The sequence below is a fragment of the Mobula hypostoma genome, chromosome 14 (genome assembly GCF_963921235.1).
Source record: "Mobula hypostoma chromosome 14, sMobHyp1.1, whole genome shotgun sequence".
Classification (NCBI taxonomy): Eukaryota; Metazoa; Chordata; class Chondrichthyes; order Myliobatiformes; family Myliobatidae; genus Mobula; species Mobula hypostoma.
This window is the reverse complement of record NC_086110.1, coordinates 45,935,055-45,947,771: the sequence shown is the minus strand read 5'-3', so window position 1 is coordinate 45,947,771 and position 12,717 is coordinate 45,935,055. Positions and strand designations below refer to the sequence as shown.

The following is a 12,717-nucleotide window of genomic DNA, read 5'->3' as shown; positions in this document are numbered from 1 at the left end:
TTCCATTCCCTTTTCCAATATCCCTATAACCCCATCATTGATTCTCTCTCAGAAGCCCATCAACTTCCCTCTGGTATGATTTCAGCATTAAGGAGTAATTCACAGTGCTGACTTAATATAGCTGGAGTAGCAAACAGCAGCTCACATGGTCAAAGAGAGGACAAATACATTCCACACTGACAGCATCTGAGAGCGGAATTGAACACAGTTTTTCAACTAAATTGTCAAGGAACCTATTATAAATTGGTGAAATATGGGTGAGACTTGGGCATCAGATCCACATTCTAATGGGCAGGGATATAGTGAGCCTCCTTTGAGTGCTACTCTTGTCCACCCCAAGTCCACCAGTGAAGATAGATGTTGAAGAAAACCTGGTGCATGTAGTCTCAAAATGTATTGGTGAATTGAGTTGTAAATGATAAAAAGTAACTAGAACCAATTTCAAAATGAGTTTCAATGGGATTGGTTCTGCAATGTTGCAAATAGTTTGTGTTTCCTTTAATCCATGATGTAGTTCATCCATATAGTTTAAATTATTCAGCGGAACCAATCAGAAAAACACCTTCAGTGCTTCAGAAAAGTTGTGCAATCCGCTGTTTATCTCTGACAGTTGTGTACTTGTACCCAACGTTTACAATACAGGTACACTGATTTGGCTGGTAACAGGGAGTAATCTGTTATTACCATAATATCACCAGTACGAAACTAGAGAGGACCTTATTGGTCCACATCAGAGTGCTCCTTGCTTGTATTAGGCACCATGGAACATGTGGTAAATGGTATATTGGACAAGTTTAAGTTTAAGTTAAGTCCATGGTGATAATTATATTTTTCAATGAAAAGGTTTTCAACTTTGAACGAAGCAATCTTATAAATGTGGAAATACACTCAGTGGCCACCTGAGTGTACCTCCTGTACCTAATAATGTGGCCACTGTGTGCATGTTCATGGTCTTCTGCAGCTGTAGCTCATCCACCTAAATTTTCAACGTGTTGTGCATTTAGTGACGGGTCTTCTACACACCACTATTGTAACACATGGTTATTTGAGCTACTGTCAGCTTATAACCATATAACAATTACAGCATGGAAACAGGCCATCTCGGCCCTTCTAGTCCATGCCGAACTCTTACTCTCATCTAGTCCCACCGACCTGCACTCAGCCCATAACCCTCCATTCCTTTCCTGTCCATATAGCTGTCCAATCTAACTTTAAACGACAACATCGAGCCCGCCTCAACCACTTCTGCTGGAAGCTTGTTCCACACAGCTACCACTCTCTGAGTAAAGAATTTCCCCCCCATGTTACGCCTAAACTTCTGCCCATTAGCTCTCAACTCATGTCCTCTTGTTGGAATCTCCCCCATTCTCAATGGAAAAAGCCTATCCACAGCAACTCTATCAATCCCCCTCATAATTTTAAACTCCTTTATCGGGACCCCCTCAACCTTCTATACTCCAAAGAATAAAGACCTAACTTGTTCAACCTTTCTCTGTAACTTAGGAGATGAAACCCAGGCAACATTTTAGTAAATCTCCTCAGTACTCTCTCAATTTTATTGATATCTTTCCTATAGTTTGGTTACCAGAACTGTACACAGTACTCCAAATTTGGCCTTACCAATGCCTTATACAGTTTCAGCATTACATCCCAACTCCTATACTCAATACTCTGATTAATAAAGGCCAGCATACCAAAAGCTTTCTTCACCACCCTGTCCACATGAGATTCTACCTTCAGGGAACTATGCACCATTATTCCTAGATCCCTCTGTTCTTCTGCATTCTTCAATGCCCTGCCATTTACCATGTATGTCCTATTTTGATTAGTCCTACCAAAATGTAGCACCTCACATTTATCAGCATTAAACTCCATCTGCCATCTTTCGGCCCACTCTCCTAACTGGCCTAAATCTCTCTGCAAGCTTTGAAAACCTATTTCATTATCCACAATGCCACCTATCTTAGTATCACCTGCATACTTACTAATCCAATTTACCACCCCATCATCCAGATCATTAATATATATGACAAATAACATTGGACCCAGTACAGATCCCTGAGGCACACCGCTACACACCGTCCTCCAATCTGACACACAGTTATCCACCACTACTCTCTAGCGTCTCCGATCCAGCCACTGCTGAATCCATTTTACTACTTCGATATTAATGCCTAACGATTGAACATTCCTAACTAACCTTCCGTGTGGAACCTTGTCAAAGGCCTTACTGAAGTCAATATAGACAACATCCACCACTTTACCCTCGTCAACTTTCCTAGTAACCTCATCAAAAAATTCAATAAGATTTGTCAAACATGACCTTCCACGCACAAATCCACGTTGACTGTTCCTAATCACACCCTGTCTATCCAGATAATTATATATACCATCTCTAAGAATACTTTCCATCAATTTACCCAGCACTGACGTCAAACTCACAGGCCGATAATTGCTAGGTTTGCTCTTAGAACCCTTTTTAAACAATGGAACCACATGAGCAATACACCAATCCTCCGGCACCATCCCCGTTTCTAATGACATCTGAAATAGTTCTGTCAGAGCCCCTGCTACTTCCACACTAACTTCCCGCAAGGTCCAAGGGAATATCTTGTCCGGACCTGGAGACTTATCCACTTTTATCTTCCTTAAAAGCGTCAGTACTTCCTCTTCTTTAATCGTCATACCTTCCATAACCACCCTTCTTGTTTCCTTTACCTTACACAATTCAATATCCTTCTCCTTAGTGAAATACCGAAGAAAAAGAAATTGTTCAATATCTCCCCCATCTCTTTTGGCTCCACACATAGCCGTCCACTCTGGTTCTCCAAGGGACCAATTTTATCCCTCACTATCCTTTTGCTATTAATATAACTGTAGAAACCCTTTGGCTGTATTTTCACCTTACTTGCCAAAGTAGCCTCGTATCTTCTTTTAGCTTTTCTAATTTCTTTCTTAAGATTCTTTTTACATTCTTTATATTCCTCGAGCACCTCATTAACTCCAAGCTGCCTATATTTTTTGTAGATCCCTCTCTTTTTCCGAACCAAGTTTCCAATATCCCTTGAAAACCATGGCTCTCTCAAACTTTTAACCTTTCCTTTCAACCTAACAGGAACATAAGGTCCTGTACCCTCAAAATGTCACCTTTAAATGACCTCCATTTCTCTATCACATCCTTCCCATGAAACAAATTGTCCCAATCCACTCCTTCTAAATCCTTTCATGTCTCCTCAAAGTTAGGCCATTGACCCAGTCTGGTCATTCTCCTCTGACCTCTCTCATTAACAAGGCACTATTGACCACAAGTTCCACTCACTGGATGTTTTTTGTCCATCACCCCATTCTAGAAACTGTTGTACATGAAAATCTCAAGAGATCAGTAGTTTTTGAGATAATCCAAACATCCCATCTGGCACCAATAATCATTCCACAGCAAAGTCATTTAGATCACATTTCTTCCTCATTTTGAAATTTTGTCTGAACAACAACTGAACCTCCTGACCATGTCTGCATGCTTTTATGCATTGACTTGCTGCCACATGATTGGCTGCTTAGATATTTGCATTAATGAGAAGGTGTACAGGTGTACCTAATAAAGTGGCCACTGAGTGTACATCAAATTTAATAGATAAAACCGGAATGTTTTCATTATGAGACAGTGTCAAAAAAATAGAGGTTTAAAATTAATAAAAGTTTAAGATTGAAGAAAACTTGCCTCATAATTGGAATGAGTATGCCTTGAAAGAAATGTTAAGATGATGAGACTCTAATGTTCCTTCGGATGAATGAATTAAAATGGTCATTGTCAACCTTTTTCCAAGTGTTTATATAAAAAAGGCTGTCAACTTATGAACTTTTTCTCCCTAAGTTTTGCTATTGGATTCAGAGTTTCATTTTTGTGTTTGCAGGGAGTCCACCTGCCACTGGTACTGGGACCATTCTTCTGCAGCTTGAAGATATCAATGATAATCCACCCATTGCTACTACACTTATTAACCGTGTGTGCAATGAAGATCCTGTCCCTGTGAATGTGACCATTATAGACAAAGACATCCCACCCAACACTTCTCCTTTTGTGGTTATGCTGGTTCATGGAGCTGAGAGAAGCTGGACAATTGAATCAACAGAGAATCGTAAGCTTATTAAATTTAAAATAGAGTTACAAACCTTAACAATAAATTTATTTTTTTCTTCTACCTCCATTTTTCCCTAGTAATTATTTATTTCTCCCTACAATTTGATGCCTGCTTCCTGGATATAGCACACTTTGGAAGAAGGTCGAAAGTATTTAGCTGTAGGAATCCCAAATAAATATTCCTTTACTCTCACTTTGTCTTGATACCACTTTCCTGCACTTACATCCTGCCCTCGCTTATCATCCCAACATGCCTCCAATGTTATGAAGTATTGCAAGGTGTTAGACAAAGAGGTTCAAGGAAACCAACATCAAGGCAAGAAAATGGGAGAAATGATGGTCTGATGGAACAGGTGGACCTGTAGATCAGCAACATGAATGGATGGTCGTGGCGTTTGGGGTTGGGGAGGGAGACGTGGTGATGGGGGAGGTGAAGATTTGGAAGCCTGTGGAGCCACATTCCTAGAGAATGTGTTTCTGTTGCTGTAACCTCTCCCCCCCCCCCGCCCATCACTCCCTCCAAAACAATCAAGTGCAATATGAAGTTCTTTAATAGGATGGTTAAAATGGCTGCAGCTGGTGTGTCAGTGCCAATGGGACTAAGATCAGTATGCCCAGCGTATACTGGGTGCAGAATGGCAAATGGTATTGGACTAAGGAAATGAAGATGTGGGCCAGATCAAAGTGCAGATTGCAGTGAGGCTAATAATCTCGGGTGATGAGAATTAACACAAGGGACAATTGTCCTGCTGTCTGAAAACTGACACCCAAACATGTTCCAAGTTAAGCAATACTTTCTTGTGTAGAATTTACAAAACGACATGTTTTCTTTTATTTAGCTCACGTGAAGCTATTAAAGCTGAGGAATAAAATTGAACCTAATACATATGAAGTCCCTCTGAAAGTGACAGACGGTGGGACACCACAACTCTCTCAGGTTACAGGATTGCAAGTGGAGGTGTGTGACTGTGAACATGGTGCTTGTAGCCAGAAGATTGCTGCTCGCGCCTTTGGCTTCCTCGACTCTTTGGCTATTCTGGGTGCTACCTTGGCTTTGTTCAGTGAGTATCATTTGCATACAATTTAAAACAATAGATCTTAATCCCCTTTAGCTTTATGGAAAATTAGGATGTGGATTAAGTTTAAAGAGTATTCCTACTATTCAATTCTCACACAATAAAAGACCCCACTTGGAGTACTGTGCTCAGTTCTGGTCACCTCACTACAGGAAGGATGTGGATACTATAGAGAGAGGGCAGAGGAGATTTACAAGGATGTTGCCTGGATTGGAGGGTGTACCTTATAAGACTAGGTTGAGTATACTTGGCCTTTTCTCCTTGCAGCGACAGAGAATGAGAGGTAACCTGATTAAGGTGTATAAGATGATGAGGGGCATTGATTGTGTGGGTAGCCAGAGGCTTTTTCCCAGAGCTGAAATGGCTAACACGAGGGGGCATAGTTTTAAGGTGCTTGGAAATAGGTACCGAGGGGATGTCAGGGGTAAGTATTTCACACAGAGAGTGTGGTGGGTTCGTGGAATGCACTGCCAGCAAAGATGGTAGAGGCAGATACAATAGGGTCTTTTAAGAGACTCTTAGGTACATGGAGCTTAGAAAAATAGAGGGCTATGTGGTAGGGAAATTCTAGGCAGTTTCTAGAGTAGGTTACATGGTTGGCACAACATTGTAGGCTGAAGGGCCTGTAATGTGCTGTAGATTTCTATGTTTCTAATTAGTCTTACCTTTTTTCTGTTTTTTTTAAACTTTCCCCCATTTGATTTTATGTTTGATATAATCAAATATATTATTGATTACACGTCAATCACTTTATTTAAAATGACTTGCTGTGTTTTTAATAAAAAGAGATCTCATTTTCTCTGGTTCTTTTGTCAATTACATAATATTGTCCAGTTGTCCCTTATTTACTTAATTAACACCTTCATGATCTTGAATTCTAATGAACAATCTCCTTCAAAGGAAAGCAATCCCTGATTGCACAGATGAGTTTTATTCCATTCATACCTCCACCCCATTTCTCTTGTGATCAACATGAGTTGTTTAAAATTTCCATGACATTTATCTGGTGACAGCCAGCAAACACTGCACTTTCCACCATAGTAAGCTATCTGCAGATCTCCTTTTAAAGATCTCCATTCCTGCCTGGCCATTTTGCTGTGAGTTGTGTCCATGTACCTTATATAATGTACATTCATATCTACAAAAGTATAAGTCTGTATAAAGTAGTTAAATTTCCAATTGCAGATTTTACATACGGAGTTTAATTTCCATAAAATTTAGTACCTTTTTTTTAATAACCAAAATCAGGAATAATATCACCAGCATATGTTGTGAAATTTGTTAACTTAGCAGCAGTAATACAATGCAATACATGATAAGTGTAGAAAAAACTGAATTACAGTTAGTATATACGGTATATGTCTATTAAATAGTTAAGTTAAAAATAAGTAGTTCAACAAAACAGAAATTTTAAAAAGTAGTGAGGTCATCTTCATGGGTTCACTGTCCATTCAGGAATCAAATAGCAGAGGGGAAGAAGCTGTTCCTGAATCTCTGGGTGTGTGCCTTTAGTCTTCTGTACCTCCTTTCTGATGGTAACAATGAGAAGAGGGCATGTACTGGGGTTCCTTAATAATGGATGCTGTCTTTCTGAAGCACTGCTTCTTGAAGGTGTCTTGGATACTGTGGAGGCTAGTACCCATGATGGAGCTGTCTAATTTTTCTGTGGCTTCTTTCAATCCCGTACAGTAGCTCCCCTCCCCCCCATACCAGACAGTGATGCAGCTGTCAGAATGTTCTCCACGCTACATCTGTGGAAGTTTGAGTGCTTTAGGTGAAAAACCAAATCCCCTCAAACTCCTAATGAGATAAAGCTGCTGGCTTGCCTTCTTTATGGCTGCATCGTTATGTTGGGACCAGGTTAGATCGTCAGAGATCTTGATACCCAGGAACATGAAATTGCACACTCTCTCTGCTTCTGTTTGTGTTCTCTTGTCTTACCCTTTCTGAAGTTCCCATTAAGTTCTTTGGTCTTACTGACACTGAGTGCAAGGTTGTTGCTGTGACACCACACAGCTAGCCAGTAAATCTTGCTCCTGGTGTGTCTCCAACTGGGATCCTGCCAACACTGTATTATCAGCAAATTTATAGATGGCATTTGAGCTATGCGTATTCACACATAATTGTATTTCATTCAGTTTTAGTCTTCCTGCTCCTGCTTTACATAAGAAAAAAGCGAAGTGTCAATAAGAAGTCATTTTTGCCCAAAGAGGACATTGGAGACAATATTTACCAGAATGATGAAGAGGGTGGTGGTGAAGAAGACAAGGTCAGTTCTAGTCATCATCATCATCAGGTGCCGTGCCCAGTTTGAGCTTTGACTACCATGGCCCACACACTCCTGTTTCGGGTCAAGTGGATCAATTTATTGGTATTTATTTCCAGTTCTCTGGCTGCTGTCTCCATCATCCTTTGTCTTTGTCTTCCTCTTGCCTTCTTCCCTTCAATCTTTCCCATAATTACCATGCATTCTAACTCCTCTTTCCTAATCACATGTCCAATGAAGTTACGTTGCCTTTTCATGATCTCATACATTATTTCTCTTTTTGTGCTTGCTCTGTTCATGACATCCTCATTAGATATTCGTTTCGTCCATGATATTCTTTGCATCCTCCTCAAAAACCACACCTCTACTGCTTCAATTCATTTCCACACGTTACTAGATATTGTCCAACATCCTGAGCCATATAACATAAATGAATAAACGTAACATTTCAGTACTCTGAGGCCGGTTGTCATGCCTAGTTTAGTGTTGGCCAGTATATTCTTCATTCTCGTAAAGGTATCTTTTGCCATCCCTATTCTTCTTTTGAAGTCCATGTTGCACCTGCCATCTGATGTCACCCAGCTTCCTAAGTAGCAAAAGTTCTGTACTTGTTTTATGTCTTCCCCATTTATTTTCAGCCTGCAGATAGGATTCTCCTTCTTTTTGGATATCACCATACAGTCCTGGTAGCACAGTTTAAATTTTGCTTTTTTGAGGATCAGTTATCTAGGATTCTAAAGAAGTTGATTGTTTACTTTTGCGAGATCCGTAATTTACACAGGGAGGCTTGCTGAGCATGAATTCTGAAGTGGTGTTTAAGCCTACGGCCATTATGCCTGTCAGAGCCAGACCTCTGTCTGCCATCACCAGCTTGACCAGTCCTCCTCCAAGTAGAAGCGTTCAGCATGAGCTCTGCTATGGGAGACGGTAATATGGGCATTTACTAAATGCCTTATAAGTATTATCTAAATGAATCAGTTAAAGACCATAAATCACTGGTCATGAAAGAATTGATACAAAATTAAGAAAACATTGTTTAAATTACCAAAACACTTAGTAGGTTGAGAAACATACTCATTTCCTCACTTTCCCATCTCTGATGTAGAGTCCCTGAACCAAACATTGACTTTCCCTCCCTACTGTTAATACACTGAGTGCTCCAAGCATTGTCCATTTGATGTTTTAAGTTTCCCTTATCTCTACTTTTCTCCTCCGATTACCATTCATTTACTCGGATCTGTCAGGTTATCGATTTCCAAGTCCATTTATGGTGCCAAAACTTGGGCTCCTGTGAAATGAACTGAAGAACGTTCCTTGCATTACAAATCACATATAGATACATATTTTTGAAATTGACATTTTGCGTGGGAATGTATTTTGAAGTGTGAAGAAAATGTGTCCACAGATTTGATATCAATGGTATACAGGATGAGCAAAATCTGTATGATATAGTATCTTAAATCCAAACTTGTCATGAATACATCAGAAATGTGACCATGGGATGGAAAGACAGCTGGTTATATTGCTTCACAACTAATTAATGACTGCTATGGACCTCGAGGCAGGCTGACGTCCAGCCAGATCCCATTATGAATGACTACTCATGATCAGATTCCATTACCATCTTTTGGCCTCCCCACCTGGCTGCAGTGGAGTCGAGATCCTACAGAGGATTTGAAAGCTGCATGGTTTCTACACGTGTGACACGTGTTGCTTTCAGCTGCTATTTCAGGCACCGAACAACGCCCTGCTTTTGAGCTGTTTTTGCAAGGACTAGACATGATGCCATCCCACCCACTTCTCAGTCCCGACTTGGCCAGCCAGTTGTGGCTGACATCAGCTTTCACTGAGCAATCAGTATGTACTGTATGTTCATTTATAACAAAACAGGAGGCATATTTCATCCTGCTAAGATGTCTACTATCAATTGCTTGAGTCTCACTGATTCATCTGGGCAGTTGGCAGATTGAGAAATAAAACCTGTATTAAATCTCCACTCAATATTGTGATATAAGACCATAAGACAAAGGAGCAGAAGTAGGCCATTCGGCCCATCGAGTCTGCTCCACCATTTTATCATGAGCTGATCCATTTTCTCCTATTTAGTCCCACTGCCCCGCCTTCTCACCATAACCTTTGATGCCCTGGCTACTCAGATACTTATCAATCTCTGCCTTAAATACACCCAATGACTTGGCCTCCACTGCTGCCCGTGGCAACAAATTCCATAGATTCACCACCCTCTGACTAAAAAAATTTCTTCGTATTTCTGTTCTGAAAGGGCGCCCTTCAATCCTTAAGTCATGCCCTCTCGTACTAGACTCCCCCATCATAGGAAACAACTTTGCCACATCCACTCTGTCCATGCCTTTTAACATTCGAAATGTTTCTATGAGGTCTCTCCTCATTCTTCTAAACTCCAAGGAATACAGTCCAAGAGCGGACAAACGTTCCTCATATGTTAACCCTCTCATTCCTGGAATCACTCTAGTGAATCTTCTCTGTACCCTCTCCAACGTCAGCACATTCTTTCTTAAATAAGGAGACCAAAACTGCCCACAGTACTCCAAGTGAGCTCTCACCAGCGCCTTATAGAGCCTCAACATCACATCCCTGCTCCTGTACTCTATTCCTCTAGAAATGAATGCCAACATTGCATTTGCCTTCTTCACTACTGACTCAACCTGGAGGTTAACTTTAAGGGTATCCTGTACGAGGACTCCCAAGTCCGTTGCATCTCAGAACTTTGAATTCTTTCCCCATTTAAATAATAGTCTGCCCGTTTATTTTTTCTGCCAAAGTGCATAACCATACACTTTCCAACATTGTACTTCATTTGCCACTTCTCTGCCCATTCTTCCAATCTATCCAAGTCTCTCTGCAGACTCTCCGTTTCCTCAGCACTACCGGCCCCTCCACCTATCTTCGTATCGTCAGCAAACTTAGCCACAAAGCCATCTATTCCATAATCCAAATCGTTGATGTACAATGTAAAAAGAAGCGGCCCCAACACTGATCCCTGCGGAACACCACTGGTAACCGGCAGCCAACCAGAATAGGATCCCTTTATTCCCACTCTCTGTTTCCTGCCAATCAGCCAACACTCTATCCACGTATGTAACTTTCCTGTAATTCCATGGGCGCTTATCTTGTTAAGTAGCCTCATGTGTGGCACTTTGTCAAAGGCCTTCTGAAAATCCAAATACACAACATCCACTGCATCTCCCTTGTCTAGCCTACTGGTAATTTCCTCAAAAAATTGCAATAGGTTCGTCAGGCAGGATTTTCCTTTAAGGAAACCATGCTGAGTTCTGCCTATCTTGTCATATGCCTCCAGGTACTCTGTAACCTCATCCTTGACAATCGACTCCAACAACTTCCCAACCACGGATGTCAAGCTAACAGGTCTATAATTTCCTTTTTGCTTCCTTGCCCCCTTCTTAAATAGCGGAGTGACATTTGCAATCTTCCAGTCCTCCAGAACCATGCCAGAATCTATCGACTTTTGAAAGATCATCGCTAATGCCTCCGCAATCTCCACAGCTACTTCCTTCAGAACACGAGGGTGCATTCCATCTGGTCCAGGAGATTTATCTACCTTTAGACTATTCAGCTTCCTGAGTACTTTCTCTGTCGTAATTGTGACTGCACACACTTCTCTTCCCTGCCACCTTTGAGTGTCCGGTATACTGCTGTCTTCCACAGTGAAGACTGATGCAAAATACTTGTTCAGTTCCTCTGCCATCTCCTCATCTCCCATTACAATTTCTCCAGCATCATTTTCTATTGGTCCTATATCTACTCTCACCTGTCTTTTACTCTTTATATACTTGAAAAAGCTTTTAGTATCCTCTTCGATATTATTTGCTAGCTTCCTTTCATAGTTAATCTTTTCTCTCTTAATGACCTTTTTGGTTTCCTTTTTTAAGGCTTTAAAAACACCCAATCCTCTCTCTTCCCACTAATTTTTGCTTCCTTGTATGCCCTCTCTTTTGCTTTAACTTTGGCTTTGACTTCGCTTGTCAACCACGGTTGCATCCTTTTCCCACTCGAAAATTTCTTCTTTTTTGGAATATACCTGTCTTGCACATTCCTCATTTCTCGCATAAACTCCAGCCACTGCTGCTCTGCTGTCTTTCCCGCCAGTGTCCCTTTCCAGTCAACTTTGGCCAGTTCCTCTCTCATGCCACTGTAGTTTCCTTTACTCCACTGAAACACCGACATATCAGATTTCGGCTTCTCTTTTTCTAATTTCACAATGAACTCAATCATGTTATGATCACTGCCTCCTAAGGGTTCCTTCACCTCAATCTCTCTAATCAACTCCAGTTCATTACACAATACCCAATCCAGTACAGCCGATCCCCTAGTGGGTCCAACAACAAGCTGTTCTAAAAAGCCATCTCGCAGACATTCTACAAATTCTCTCTCTTGAGATCCAGTGCCGACCTGATTTTCCCAATCTACTCGCATGTTAAAATCCCCCACAATTATTGTAACACTGCCCTTCTGACAAGCCTTTTCTATTTCCAGTTGTAATTTGTAGTCCACATCCCTGCAGCTGTTTGGAGGCCTATAAATAACTGCCATCAGGGCCCTTTTACCCCTGCTATTTCTTAGCTCAACCCATAAAGATTCTGCACCTTCTGATCCTATATCACCTCTTTCTAATGATTTAATATCATTTATTACCAATAAAGCCACACTTCCCCCTCTGCCTACCTTCCTATCCTTCCGATACACCGTGTATCCTTGGACATTCAGCTCCCAGAGACATGCATCCTTTAGCCAGGTCTCAGTGATGGCCACAATATCATACCTGCCAATCTGTAGCTGTACAACAAGATCATCCACCTTATTCCTTATGCTGCGTGCATTTAAGTACACCTTAAGACCAGTATTTGATACTTTTTGCTTTGATTTCACTGCAACTTTATTGCACTTCAACTCATCCCAGTGGCTACAAATTTGCCCCATCAACTGCCTGTCTTTCCTGACATCTTTACTGCTCACTATCTTAGATTTATTTCTGTTTTCCCCTTCCTCCGATCTATTATTCCAGTTCCCATCCCCCTGCCAAATTAGTTTAAACAATCCCTAACAGCTCTATTAAACTTTCCCGCCAGGATATTGGTCCCCTTCGGGTTCAGGTGTAACCTGTCCTTTTTGAACAGGTCATACTTCCCCCAGAGGAGATCCCAATTATCCAAGAATCTGAAGCCCTGCCCCCTGCACCA

At 41.1% G+C, this 12,717-nt stretch overlaps 1 protein-coding gene across 1 annotated transcript in view; it reads left to right on the top strand.

Annotated features, from left to right (window-relative positions):
* Nucleotides 1-12,717, top strand: part of LOC134356254 (B-cadherin-like) — a 58,366-nt gene that overhangs the window by 39,933 nt on the left and 5,716 nt on the right. The window contains 3 exon segments of the mRNA XM_063067057.1: nucleotides 3,912-4,136; nucleotides 4,978-5,199; nucleotides 7,353-7,483. Coding sequence (XP_062923127.1) covers nucleotides 3,912-4,136; nucleotides 4,978-5,199; nucleotides 7,353-7,483 — 578 coding nt within the window.